The sequence below is a fragment of the Peromyscus californicus genome, unplaced genomic scaffold (genome assembly GCF_007827085.1).
Source record: "Peromyscus californicus insignis strain IS unplaced genomic scaffold, ASM782708v3 Scaffold_12__1_contigs__length_115047231, whole genome shotgun sequence".
Taxonomy (NCBI): Eukaryota; Metazoa; Chordata; class Mammalia; order Rodentia; family Cricetidae; genus Peromyscus; species Peromyscus californicus.
Window position 1 is genome coordinate 57,788,321 of NW_026294413.1, and position 14,337 is coordinate 57,802,657.

The following is a 14,337-nucleotide window of genomic DNA, read 5'->3' on the forward strand; positions in this document are numbered from 1 at the left end:
CTGGGAGCTTCACGGGACTGCCGTCTGGAGTAGAAGAGAAGATGGCTTCTGACACCCCCAAGTTTCAAGTAATGGCAAAAGAATCAAAACCAAGGATCAAACTCAGATTTAGAAAAGTCAGCTCACTAAGCAGCCTGCATCATTAAATGGATCAGACTAAAAATTCTTCCAATCCCCCCACCCACTCCCCCACCCAGACAATGACATCAACACGCACCCCTGGGTGAACATAGTCTATATGACACACTGGCACTGTCCTAAAATCATTTAGAATGCCCCACAGTAGGTTTTTTTTTTTTTTTTTTTTTCCCTTGAGGTAGGGCCTCACTACATAGCCCTGGCTGGCATGGTACTTGCTATGCAGACTGGACTAGCATTTTACTCACAGAGCTCCTCTTACCTCTGCCTCCCAAGGGCTGGGAATAAGGTGGGACATACCTCAACATCATCTTTTTTTTTTTTTAAATATTTATTATATATACAGTGTTCTGTCTGCATGTTTGCCTGCATGCCAGAAGAGGGCACCAGATCTCATTACAGATGGTTGTGAGCCACCATGTGATTGCTGGGAATTGAACTCAGGACCTCTGGAAGAGCAGCCAGTGCTCTTAAACTCTGAGCCATCTCTCCAGCCTGCCTCCACAGCATCTTCAATTCACTTTTCTTTAGGGTTTGTACTTTTTTTTTCCTTTAGGTTTTATGTCAACTTGACACAAGCTAGAGCCACCAGAGGAGGAAACCTCAATTGAGAAACTGTCTCCATAAGATGGGGCTATAGACAAGCCTGTAGGACATTTTCTTAATTAGTGACTGATGTGGGAAGATACATGGGGGCTTCTGAACAGAGCCACATGTAAGTGGGAGCTTGAGTTGCCTAGCCCATTGTGGGTGGGGCTACCCCTGGCCTGGTGGTCCTGGGTTCTATAAGGAAGCAGGCTGAGCATCATGGGAAGCACGCCAGTACGCAGCACTGCTTCACGGCCTCTGCATCAGCTCCTGCCTCCAGGTTCCTGCCCTGTGTGAGTTCCTGTCCTCACCTCTTTTGATGATGAATGTTATATGGAACTGTGAGTGAAATAGATACTTTCCTCCCCAAGTTCTTTTTGGTCAAGGTGTTTTAATCATAGCAACAGTAACCCTAATTAAGACAGGGTTCTTATCATCCATCAATTTAATGCAATCTTTCAAAGTTGATGTGACATTTTTCATGCTTATAACTCACCAAATGAAGCTGACTCACTTTGCAACATGCAGAGGCCTAGAATTGAAGCATTAAACCACAAACAACTACACTGTGAACTGACCTCAACTGACAAGGACCACCCGCCACTCTGACTTCTGCGTGTTTAGTGACAGCTCTTTATTAGTGGCAGTCCTTCCTACACACCACTGACACCGTAACTGTTAACTTTTGTTGGTACTGTTCCTAACGAGGTTTACGGAAGCCTATGGAAGCTGAGCATAGTGGCAAAGGCCTATAATCCCAGCAGGCTGGAGGATCATGAGTTCAGAGTCAGTCTGGACTACTTAGTAAAACTTGTCTCAAAAACAAAGAAACAAAACCCTAAGGAGGCATCACTGTACCAATTACAGAATTCCCCGGGCACTTCCTTGTTACTGACATCTAGTCTAGGTGTGAAAGGGTCATAATTCACTTGGTACAGGATATAGACAAGTATGATTCAGTCTGAAGGCTAAGATTACGCTGTTCCTAATGCCCTCAAAGAAGCTAAATCTCTTGTTATTTGTTCTGGATACAGAACAATACTCAGACTTTGGACAAATGATCTATGCTGCTTCTTATTCTTAGTCATTACTGATAGCCAGAAATGGACATTACATCATATTTGATTCATGTTTTTCCAAACTGTTCATTTATCATTTGCATTCCCATGCAAAATTCATACTAATTATCACCTTTAGCTGGGCATTTTTCTGCCCAGAAAAATCCATATTTTTTATAAATCTAGAAATTTTATATATCTCATTCTCCTTTCAGAAACTTAAGAACTGACCTCAACTGAGAAGGAAACTCTGCCATCATCCTGACTTCTGCTTGTTCAGTGACAGCTCTTAATTAGTAGCAGCCCTTCCTACTAGCAATAGCAGCTATATTAGATTCTGCTTTTTCTTCAAGGTCTCCTAAACGGAACGCTGTCAATAGAAATACCAAAATAATTCAATATTGCTAAGGAGTTCATACCTAGGCAGTCAAAGCACACAGGAGTATCATGGCTAGAATGGCCCTCACAAGCTCATATATTTGAATACTTAGTCACCAGGGAATGGAACTCTTTGAAAGGATTAGGAAGTGTGGCCAGTGTGTCACTGGGGGTGGGCTTTGAGGTTTCAAAAGCTCATGCCAGGCCCAGTCACACTCACACTCTCTCTCTCTCTCTCTCTCTCTCTCTCTCTCTCTCTCTCTCTCTCTCTCTCTCTCTCTCTCTCCTCTCTCCCTCCCTCTCCCTCCCTCCCTCCCTCCCTCTCTCTCTCCTCTCTCTCTCCTCTCTCTCCTCTCTCCCTCCCTCCCTCCCTCCCTCCCTCCCTCCCTCTCTCTCTCTCCCTCTCTCTCTCCCTCCCTCCTTCCCTCCCTCTCTCTCTCTCTCTCTCCTGCCTGCAGAGCAGGATGTAGCTCTCAGCTACTGCTCCAGTACCATGTGTGCCGCCATGTTCTCCACCATGATGATAATGGCCTCTGAAACTGTAAGGCCCCAACTAAATGCTTTTTTATTAGAGTTGCTGTGGTCATGGTGTCTCTTCACACCTAGCATATACCAACTTCAGGTTTACATATACCAGTGCATCACTACAAAGGAAATACGGGGTTTGAAATATCCAACCCTAAAACAATTCAGAGCAAACTTCCTGTGTTTGATAAGTCTTTCCAGTGTTCCTAAAAGTGATCACTTAAACTATGCCCACTCTTAGCTTCCTGTCCTTGTTATAATCCCATCCCTGCTCATCTCGACACCCTTCACTAACTCGGAGACTAGAATTTTCAATAAAAGAACAATTACCTGAGGGCACAGAGACACAGGAATGGTTCAGTCCCTTAAAGTGAGGTCTGTGAAAATACTACTCATTAGGCAGTCTGGAGGTAGCAAAGACATACCATGTCTCTTTTCCTCACACCTTTAATCCCAGCACTCGGGAGGCAGAGCCAGGTAGATCTCTGTGAGTTCAAGGCCAGCCTGGTCTACAGAGCGAGATCCAGGACAGGCACCAAAACAACACAGAGAAACCCTGTCTCAAAACAAACAAACAAACAAACAAACAAAACACTAATTTACTTCTAATCTCGTTTAATCCCTAGAAAAGTCCTTGCTCAAAGGAATCTCACAAGTTTCACCAGGATAGACTCAGATGCTGCCCAGGTAAATCCCCCAAGGCAGCAGCAGGGGATACCAGGTTAAAACTAGAGTGCAGAAGAGCTCAGGGTTGCTCTTCAGTCCAGGTCAATCCCAGGAAGACTGTCAGGGTTGACAGCGCATGACCTGGAATAGGCCCTGAGGTTGATGGCCACTACAGCTCCCCTGAGTTCTCAAGTAACTTCTGAAAATAAGTCATTCATCTCTAGACTATTAAAGATACTGAAAGGAATCTCCAGGTACCTGTAGATATAAGCCTAGTGAGTCTCCATCGGTGGTGGCGCACGCCTTTAATCCCAGCACTCGGGAGGCAGAGCCAGGCGGATCTCTGTGAGTTCGAGGCCAGCCTGGGCTACCAAGTGAGTTCCAGGAAAAGGCGCAAAGCTACACAGAGAAACCCTGTCTCGAAAAAACCAAAAAAAAAAAAAAAAAAAAAAAAAAAATGAAAATAAAAACTCAAGCCGCAATTTACTAGTGTTGGCTTTAAATTAGAAATTTGTTTCCTACATGTTTAATTAAAAAAAGTTTAAAAGTTATGGTAAACTGACTTTCGAGATGTATTTTTTTGTGTGGTTTTTCCAGACAGGGTTTCTCTGTGTAGCTTTGCGCCTTTTCTGGAACTCACTCTGTAGACCAGGCTGGCCTCGAACTCACAGAGATCTGCCTGCCTCTGCCTCTCGAGTGCTGGGATTAAAGGCGTGCGCCACCACCGCCCGGCCGTGCACCACCACCGCCCGGCAAGATGTATCTTAATATGTAACCTTCCCTACATAGGCAGCGATCCTCACATCTGCAGGCTAATGTACAGCATAAATGAACAAAGTAGCTATAGTTCTAGCACTTGGAAGACCGAGACAAGAAACCTGTGTGTTTTCAAAGGCAGCCTGGGTTACATCGTGAGTTCCAGGAAAGCCTGAAATAGTCAACCTCTAGCTGGAAAACTAAAGAGGAAAAAGGGGCATCTATGGGAATTACTTCTGCTGGGGATGACAGACACTCAAAGGGGACAACAGGACCCAGTCACAGTGAGGAAGTGTGACGACAACAGATGTACCGAGCTCTTGATATGTACCAGCACTGATGACCTCAGTGGTTCACAAAGCAGGTGAATAGTTGCTTGATTGAAGACACAGAGCCTTCTGAAGGAAGGCCAGGAATTCCAGAAATTCTGAGCAATACAACCTGCCCACCACTGAGTGAAGGGACCCTAAGCAGTAGCTAACCTGATGGTACATTTGAGTTCAGAAGCTAAGACACTGTGCTGGAATAGTTTTTGGTTTTTTAAGCCTTTAAAATTCCTCATGTGTCTGCTACCTCCTGGTTCTCAGTGTGGACTTTGGAATGATAGAATATGCCCACTGGGGCCATGAACTAGAGCCCGTCATAACTAAGTAGGGAGAAGTCCAAGAGGCCCTTGGGGGAACTCCTGCAGATACGCGGGGGGTTCTGAGCAGAGCTGCTGGTAATGGGGAGCAAGCGGAGCTTGAGTTACTCTCTGCACAATACTTCCCTGTTACGTGCTCAATGCCGCACACCTCACTGAAAACTGAACCAGCTCTTCGGAAAAGCAGCCATCGAACCTCATAGCACTCGAGGGAAATAAGGGGAAGTTCTCCAGCCCACAGCTGCAGAAAAGCGACCTGTAGAGTTGCAGCACTGGGCCTGGTAGGGAAGTGGGAGAGGGAGCAGATCAGGGGCAGCGAACTGAAGCCAGAAGATGGTGCCCTAAGAAGACGGAGAATCAGTGATTTGGAAGCTGAGCTGGGCCTATGAGATCCCAGGCTGGGCCAGTAGTAACCAGTGCAGACCTGTTCTGTTCCTCAACTATAATGATAGCAATACTTCAGAGGTTGTTGAGAAATTAAATGTATTGACACTTGACAAAAATCTGGCAGAGTTAAGTGCTTGAAAAATGTGCACTATTGTTATCACACCCAAGTGTTGTGGGATAGTATCTTAAGATGTGTTACATTCATTTATGTGGTGGAATATTTGTGTAATGATGCAAAGATGTATTGTATTCTTTTATGTTGCATTTGTTTAACTCGGTGAAGCTGTATTACTTTTCCTGCTTAAAACACCTGATGGTCTAATAAAGGGCTGACTGGTCAATAGCTAGGCAGGAGAGGGATAGGCAGGGCTGCCAGACAGAGAATAAAAAGAATGAGGAAGAGGGAGGAGCGGGAAAAAGAGAAGGAAAGGAGGACACCAGGGGCCAGCCACCCAGCCACATAACCAGCCACGGAGAAAGAAGGAAAGAAAGGTATACAGAACAGAGAAAGGCTAAAGCCTGGAGGCAAAAGGTAGATGGGATAATTTGAGAAGAGCTGGCTAGAAACAAGCCAAGCTAAGGCCAAGCATTCATAAGAAAGAATAAGTCTCTGGTATTTATTTGGGAGCTGGGTAGTGGGCCCCCAAAGACCAACAAATAAAAAAAAAAACAAAAAAACAACTATACCCAAGTAAACAGGACCTGAGAACTTATCTCTAGGGAGAATGATACTCTACTCAAATGGTAAGACTAGGTTCCAGGAGAGAGAATATGATAGTCAGAATAAGCAGTGGAAAATGAACATGGAAAAAGAAAGTGGCTAAGAAGGTGTGTTGTTAGGAGCCCGCACATTTCTCCTGGGTCACAGGGGTGGAACACTGAAGGGAACCACAGCTATTTACTCATGAACATCATAAACAAAAACACCACATAGGAGGTGTAATTGTAATTAAAGGAGGCAGGTAGATGGTCAAGTTTAAACATCTAAATGACAATCTAAATGAAGCAGAATAAAAATTGCTGCTTACCAAATGTCTTCAGGCCAGCCATACTTTATCAGATCTTCATCTACAGTAAGATACAAGAGGAAGGAAAAAGTTATTAAGAAAAATTGTTAAGTGGAAATGTACCAGGATTTTTATGTTGGGAAGGGAAACACATACCACCCTCCTTCACTTTTTCCTCTTCCTTAATAGAGACAACAGAGGTGGGGACTTGGTAGCTTGAAAAGAAAGAATGACAGCTTTTACAGTCAGAAAACATACACTGCATGGCTTTTTTCACACTTCTGATTCAAAGCCCAAAGACACTTCCTTTCAGTGAGACGAATACTAGAAAAAAACCTCAGCAGCTGGGAAGTAGGTGATTCTGACTGCCTAACTATATTTCTTAAATGTTAACATGATTTTGTTCAAACTTCAACATAATAATAAATAATAACAATGATGATGGTCTGGGACTGGAGTTTAGTGGCTGCATTACTTGCTTGGTGTTCATGAAGCCCTCGGTTTGGTCCCCAGCACCACAAAAGCCTGAGTGTGGTTCACACAGCCTATAATCCCAGCAATTGGGAGGTAGAGACAAGAGCATCAAGGTCCGGGTCATCCCTGACCACATAAGGAGTTAAGACCAGCCTGGAAATGTCTCAAACGAGCAAACAGAGAAAAACCTCAAAAACTCAGCAGGGTATAGCTGCACACACGTGGGAGGCTGAGACAGGAGGGTGGTGAATTTGAGGCCAGCCTGGACTAAAAAGTTAGATCAGGTCAACTTAGAGAGATGTAAGACCCTGTCTTAGAAGCAATGAAAGAAAACAAACCTTTGACCGTATATGTACAAGTATCATGAACAAAATGTGTGTGTATGCAAAGAAAGTAAAAATCCTATCCGGAATCCTACTAACTAGCAGAAAAAGGAGGGGAAAGAGTGAAAAGGAACTGTTCTGGGAGGTAGGGAGTGGTGTGGGATATTTACACCACGTAAAGATTGTTCACTGTGACTGGTTCAAGAAAGAGCTGAATGGCCGACAGCTAAGCAGAAGTATAGGTGGGACTTCTGGGCAGACAGAGAAAGTAAGAGGAGATAATCGAGGTCGAGGAGACGCCAATGAGACACTGAGGGAGTCGGACATACAGAATGAAAGGTAAAAAGCCACACAGTAAAATGAAGATTAATAGAAACGGGTTAATTTAAATTGTAAGAGCTAGTTAGGAACAAGCCTACGCTACAGGCTCAGCTTTCATAGTTAATAAGTCTCCACATCATTATTAGGGAGCTGGCTGGCAGGACAGAGAAAAACACACTATAAGGGAGAGTTTTGGGAAGATGGGGAGGAATGAGCTACTAGAGGTAAGGAACTGATTTTTGTTTTTGTTTTTTTGTTTTGTTTTGGTTTTGGTTTTTCGAGACAGGGTTTCTCTGTGTAGCTTTGCGCCTCTCCTGGAACTCACTTGGTAGCCCAGGCCGGCCTCGAACTCACAGAGATCCACCTGGCTCTGCCTCCCGAGTGCTGGGATTAAAGGCGTGTGCCACCACCGCCTGGCAGGAACTGATTTTTTATTATTTAAGAATTATATTAGTATCAATATTTTAAATTGTACATGTGGCAGGTAAGCATCAATTAAGAACTTGAAGGAAAACATGTGATTCCTATGTGAAGATTTTAGATGTACCTAAAAAAGGAGAGCCTATTACTGGCTCAGATATATATACCTTGGGAGAGGGCACTCTTGGCAACAGTAGACACCAGGAGTTTTCTGGCAGATATCAGAAATTTACGTGGGCAAATAATGAAAAAATAAAGGAAAATATTAGGAGTAAAACATTTCTCGCCGGGCAGTGGTGGCTCACGCCTTTAATCCCAGCACTCGGGAGGCAGAGGCAGGTGGATCTCTGTGAGTTCGAGGCCAGCCTGGACTGCCAAGTGAGTTCCAGGAAAGGCGCAAAGCTACACAGAGAAACCCTGTCTCCAAAAACCCAAAAAAAAAAAAAAAAAAGCCGGGCGGTGGTGGCGCACGCCTTTAATCCCAGCACTCGGGAGGCAGAGCCAGGCGGATCTCTGTGAGTTCGAGGCCAGTCTGGGCTACCAAGTGAGTTCCAGGAAAGGCGCAAAGCTATACAGAGAAACCCTGTCTCGAAAAACCAAAAAAAAAAAAAAAAAAATTTCTCTTAAGTGTGCTATGTATGACTGAGGCCACCTGCTGGCTATGAAGAGAAAAGACCTGTCTTAAAAATTCCATTCCTGCTCTATCCAGTGCTCACTTAGAAACTGCAGGGCTACTAGAAATAAGTGGGAGGTACTATGAATATCCCCCAAAGGAGACTTTAAACGCAGCTCCCTTTCTTATTAGGCTAACTTGGAAGGGGGGACACCTCTACACGACTTCAAAGTTTCCTGACGAGCAATGTTCTATACATACACAATGACACAAAACACCAGAAGACTCTAGACATCCAGATTCACGGCTGTGGAATCTAGGTGTGTGTCTCTAGGCATAAATTCTACTACACATCTGAGACTTCTCAGCTCAGAGCCTCAAGACCACATTCACCGTCCCTTCTACAGCATGTGCTAGTGATGACTGCATTTTGCCCACAGTTTAAAACATGTCCTATATTGCAGAGCAGTTTTAGGTTCACAACAAAATACACATGCTTCTTTTTGTGTGTGTATACCTGAATGGAGACCTACCAATGTCTTCCTCACACAGGCTAGAATGAGGCCCCACACGCATAAGCCCTCAATGAAGAGTATGCAACCACAGAAGGAGAGAGACACGTAGGAATGCCTTGCCCCCTGTCCCCTGGTTACAAAGTGCAAAACCTGCATCACTCATGTAGCAGCCTGGCTCGAAGTGCTTCCCAGAGGCCACAGTCTCAGACTCCACCCCTGATGTAGTAGAAAGAAAATCGTACTTGCGACAGATCTGCTTTCATGTCCACTCTAAGTAACTACGGCTCTTGGGAGGCAGAGGCAGGCGGATCTCTGAGTTCGAGGCCAGCCTGGGCTACAGAGAGAGTACCAGGACAGACTCCAAAGCTACACAGAGAAACCCTGTCTCGAAAAACAAAAAAAAATAAAAAATAAATAAACAGGCAGTGGTGGCATACACCTTTATTCCCAGTACTTGGGAGTCACATGCCTTTAATCCCAGCACTTGAGATCTCACACCTTTAATCCCAGTATTTGGGAAGCACAGGAGACATTAATCCCACCACTAGGAAGGAAGTGATGGCTGGGTGGAGAAAGGTATATAAGGTGTGAGGAGACAGGAACTAAAGGCTTTTCAGCTGGAGAGCTTCAGAGACATTCAGTCATAGAATTCGTGGAGTTGGTGAGGTGAGATGTGGCTGTGGCTTGTTCCTTTGTCTCTCTGATCTTTCAGCATTACCCCAATATCTGGCTCTGGGCTTTTTTATTAAAAGACCAATTTAAGATTTGAGCAACAAGCTGATGCTGGTTCGACTTCACAGCTGCTTCTCTAAACCCTTGTCCTACCCCCCAGGAGAAGGGCAGCTGTGTTTTCTGATTTCAGGGAATGACACTTTCTCTCCATCTCCTCTGAGGTTCTGCCTTTCTCGTCTTCACACTGAGGATCAGTGCTGCAAACTCCTGTGCTCTCTCGACCAGCAAGGTCAACTTGAGCTAGCCACAGTGGTTCACATGTGTAAGCTCAGCACTTCAAAGGATGAGGCAAGAGGATTGCTATGAGTTCTAAGCCAACCTGAGCTACAGAGTGCAATCTTGTCTCAAAGGGTCTGGCATGCAGCTTAGTTGCAGTATTTGCGGTCAGCCTTCAGGAAGCCCCCTATAACACTGGGATTATAGTCATACAAGGCACATAAACTACAACTAAGCTACATGCCAGACCCAGTTGAACAAGACAAGCAGAGGAGAGGCAGAAAGTCAAACCTCACAGATGTAGAGGCTACCAGCGACTGGAGAGCTATGGGAGAGGCTGGTCAACAGGTAATAATCAGATAGGAACACGTATGGTATTCTATGGTAGAGTAAACACAATTACCAAAGGCTATGCCGAAGTAGCTAGAAGACAAGATTTTGAATACTATAACATTCCTTTTCAGTTAATGTTTGAGTTGACAGATATGCCACGGATTCCGATCGGATTACGTCACAATGTATGTATGTATCAAAACACTGTATTCAAAGATATGGACAACTGCTGTTTGTCAAGTATAATTTTCAAAAGGAATTAAAGAAATTAATAACAAAAATCATAAACCCAACAAACAGGGCACAGGAACAGCACCTACCTGTTTGAAATTTCAAAATCAAATGCTTTTGTCAACTTACTTTCATATTTATCCTTTCCCATGTAGATAGTGTAAGTAGATGAGTTAACTGAAACAAAACAAAGCCAAAAAGACAACTAGTTAACTTCACCAAAGAAACTTTTCATGGCGTACCCAAGTGTCAAAGCCTCTGATTAGGAGATATGAACCATAGGCCACACCTGGCTTACCCACCTGCTCTTGCATCCTTTGAGTATAAGTTTTATACTTCCAAGTGACTGATAACAGCAGGAGAAGATTAAACCATGAAGAATGCATTATAGTCTTACTGAGCTCAAAATAGTCTCTTGTCCCCAAACAAGACGTTTGCCAACCCTTACTGTTGAATGGTTGCTTTCCTCCTTTTCAGGGAAAGAGCTTTTTATTTACTTCACTTCAGGGGTAAAGTTTAACAGCAACTTACAGCTCAGTCCTACACCTTTGTCTTCTTCAATGATGAGCAACAACCATGCCCCCGCAAACAAAAATCTCTACTGCAAATATTTCAAAACAGATCCCTGCACTCAGGAGGCAGAGGCAGGTGGGATCTCTGAGTTCGAGGGCAGCCTGGTCTACAGAGTGAGCTTCAGGACAGCCAGGGCTACACAGAGAAACTTTCTCTCAACAAACAAACAAACAACCAAAATTCCTAAACTTAGCTGGCTTTTATTTTGTGTAACCCCATCTAGCTGGCATTACTTATCTTTCAGTCTGCTATGCTAGTGGAAGCCCTGTTCTCTTCAGGGGACTCACAGCCTCAAACCTCTTCAAACACTGGCTCAATCCATTCATTCTATTAACCCCCTCCAACTACTTCAGACAAACTGAATCCAAATCTTACGGTGAGGTAATGAACATTTTTTTGTGTTTTAGTAAGCTTTCCTTAATCATGATTCTAAAGTCAATATTAGGACATTGAAAAGACTAAGTGCTGGGTTGCCAAGCAAGTCCCACCAAAACTTGTTTGATCCTAAGTGGATCTAAGTTTGTGACTTGATCTCTAGTCTACAAGCACAATGCCTGGTAGACAGGAACGGGGTTGGCTGGAGTCTGTGCCACTGAGCAGAACTGGGCTGTGATGGTGTAGTACGCCTGTAATCCCAGCATTTGAGAGGGAGAAGAGTCAGGAGTTCAAGCCATCCTTGGCTACATAGGCCAGCTCAAAGGCAACCTGGTCTATCTGAGAGACTCTGACTCAAAAAAACAAAACAAAACCAAAGTTATGAGGCCATACATTTTAAATGACAGTCAGGAGGCCTGGGAGTTCCTGCCCCCACCTCCTGAATCATGGGATTCCAGGTGTGTACTACACACTCGGTTTACGTGGTACTAGAGATCAAACCCCGGACTTCAAGAATGCTAGACAAACACTAACTCAAACAACTGTCTGTAACTCCAGTTTCAGGGATCCATCACCCTCTTCTGACCCGAATAGGCACTAGGCACACAAGTGGTGTGTGGATGAGCAAAACACCTACAAACATAGAGTTTTTAGAAATAGCATTATTACAGACAACAACAAAACCTCACACTGAGGGACACTTCACAAAATAATGCTCCAATTAAAAGTATCATGAAAGATTAGGTAGCTCATGTCTTTAGTCCCAGCATTGGGGAGGCAGAGCTCTGGGAACTCAAGGCCAGTCTGATCTACATAGTGAGTGCTAGGCCAGCAAGAGCTATATAATTAGATCCTGTTTCAAAAATAAACAAATAAAAAGAAAAGTACCAAGGCCGGGCGGTGGTGGCGCACGCCTTTGATCCCAGCACTCGGGAGGCAGAGGCAGGAGGATCTCTGAGTTCGAGGTCAGCCTGGTCTACAGAGTGAGTTCCAGGAAAGTCAGAACTGTTTCACAGAGAAACCCTGTCTTGAAAAACAAAACAAAAAAAAAAAGAAAAAGGAAAAGAAAAGAAAGAAAGAAAGGAATGCCAGCATTAGGGAGACTTGAGGCAGGAGGGTCCCTGTTTGAAGCCAGCCTGAACCACTCACTCACTGTCTTGGGATTGATTTGGAGCAATATGGGCAAAGAAACGAGATTGACACAGCATTTCCTGGGAACCAAACACCACTTTTCTGGCCTTCCAAAAACCAGCTCAGTGGTATTACCATATGTCACCTGGACATCAGCTCTGCCCAGTGACGACGGGTTGTACTGACATTCTAGTCCTATTGCTTTCCATGGCACCCCAGCCCCTCCCTTCTTAGAAGGGCAAGGTACTCTTCCTGTAGGAGACAGCTGTTGGCATCTGTCTCATTGGTGAACGTCGATCCACCAGGGTGCTGCCAGAATGCTAGGGCAAAGGCTTGAGGCGGGGAGGGTGTGCAGGAACCCACACACTGCCCAAGCCCAGGAAGCCTTGGCGGGTCTGTCAGGTTGGGGATGAGAATGATTCCCGGGAGTAAGGAAAGAGGGGGGCGCACTGCCACGGCTCCCACCAGGCCCTGACCAGTGGACCACCAGGCAACCGAGGGGACGGCCCCGCAGGGACCCAGAAAGCGGCAGGAGAGGCGCCCGCAGGAGGATGCGCTTCAGGACCAGGTCCAAGCCCAGCGGCGGCTGGGGAATGCCGGCTTTGGAGGCAGCTGCGGGCAGCAGGACCCCCGGGGCGGGGGTCTGGCGTCACTCACCACTGCTGCTGGTGAAGTAGAACACCATGATCCTGCTAGAAGAGTGGCAACTCGTGCTCAAATCGCGAAGCTCAAGATAACCACAGGCGCAAGGGTGAGCCGGCTTCCAGGCTCTCCTCCGGACACTTCCGGCGGACGTGCGGTCGCGTCACAATGCCGTCCTGTCGGCGCCATCTTTGGTCCTGGCGAAGGGAAGGGAGTTGGCGGGAGGGCGGGTGTCCCAGTGACTGAGGAGTGCGCCCTAGCGGCCGCTTGAAGGAAATTAGCGGGAAACTGCATCTTATTTGAAGCCGGAAAGGAAAAATGGTTTTTTATCTGTTTTTCCCCTCAACCCAGCATGGGCTCCATGGATGCAGGAACTGCCTCTTTCATAGTTAAAAGTCCCTGTACCCATTACATCCGTAGGCACCTAGTAGGAGCCAATTCAATTTTAAATGAACTCATTCCTTCACTACTTGACATAAGTGAAGTTTTTGTTTTGTTTTTGGCTTGACCAAACTAGTCAGAATAGATCTGGCTAATTTTCCATGGGATTCTCCAATCAAATTCTAGTTAAACCTGAAATGGCTTCAGCAAGAATACAAGACAGAGGAACCTCTGCACTGTCTTGCCCTGTCACAATTAAATAAATTGCTGTGCATCAGGGCATAACATAGAAGGTACTCAAATGAGTTGTTATTGATATTCTCCAGAGGCAGTCTGCGTATTGGGGGTTGGACTCGGACTATTGTTCCTTTAAATCTAATGTCTTCTCTGTGTTACCTATAAGACTGAACAAATCCCAAACCTCTGAACGTCATCACTTCTTGCTATAAATTTACAAAATGCTCCAGAGCACCTAGGTTTGATGTAATTTTTCTTAGTTGTGATGAACAAAAATGAGAGTCCATTTCGAACTGAATATCTCAACACGCCCCGACAAGTCAGACCAAACAAAACTGGAATCACTCAGGCTAAATGCCACAGAACCTGAAGTATTAAGGTCCCTGGAGAGCCTGGTCTTCCCTAAAAACAGGAAATTCCAGTCTAGTAAAATCTGCATGATAAAGAAGTCCCCTGGCTTTTAACTCTTTCAAAAAAGTAACTAGCCATGACCTGATATTAACCGGTTTCCCCTACTCTGGTTCTTTTACTTTACAATAACCACTATTATTCTGGGTCTCTTGGTGCTAGTCAGGGTTCCGGAGTATCCACGGGAGAAGACTGTTCAGACACCGGTTTAAGCCAACAGAAAGTCTTTATTTGCTGGCAGGTGATCACACTAGGTGTTCAGATCC

General features: G+C 45.0%; 1 protein-coding gene across 1 annotated transcript in view; it reads right to left on the reverse strand.

Annotated features, from left to right (window-relative positions):
* Ccdc25 (coiled-coil domain containing 25) overlaps positions 1–13,238 on the reverse strand; it is a 29,567-nt gene extending 16,329 nt beyond the window's left edge. Inside the window, exons 1-3 of the mRNA XM_052732907.1 lie at positions 13,061–13,238; positions 10,454–10,501; positions 6,168–6,207 (exon numbers count right to left, since the gene is read on the reverse strand). Of these exons, the coding sequence (XP_052588867.1) occupies positions 6,168–6,207; positions 10,454–10,501; positions 13,061–13,088 (116 nt within the window). The 5' untranslated portion in view covers positions 13,089–13,238. The remainder of the gene's footprint in view (positions 1–6,167; positions 6,208–10,453; positions 10,502–13,060) is intronic.
* Between the last annotated feature and the right edge of the window lie 1,099 nt (positions 13,239–14,337).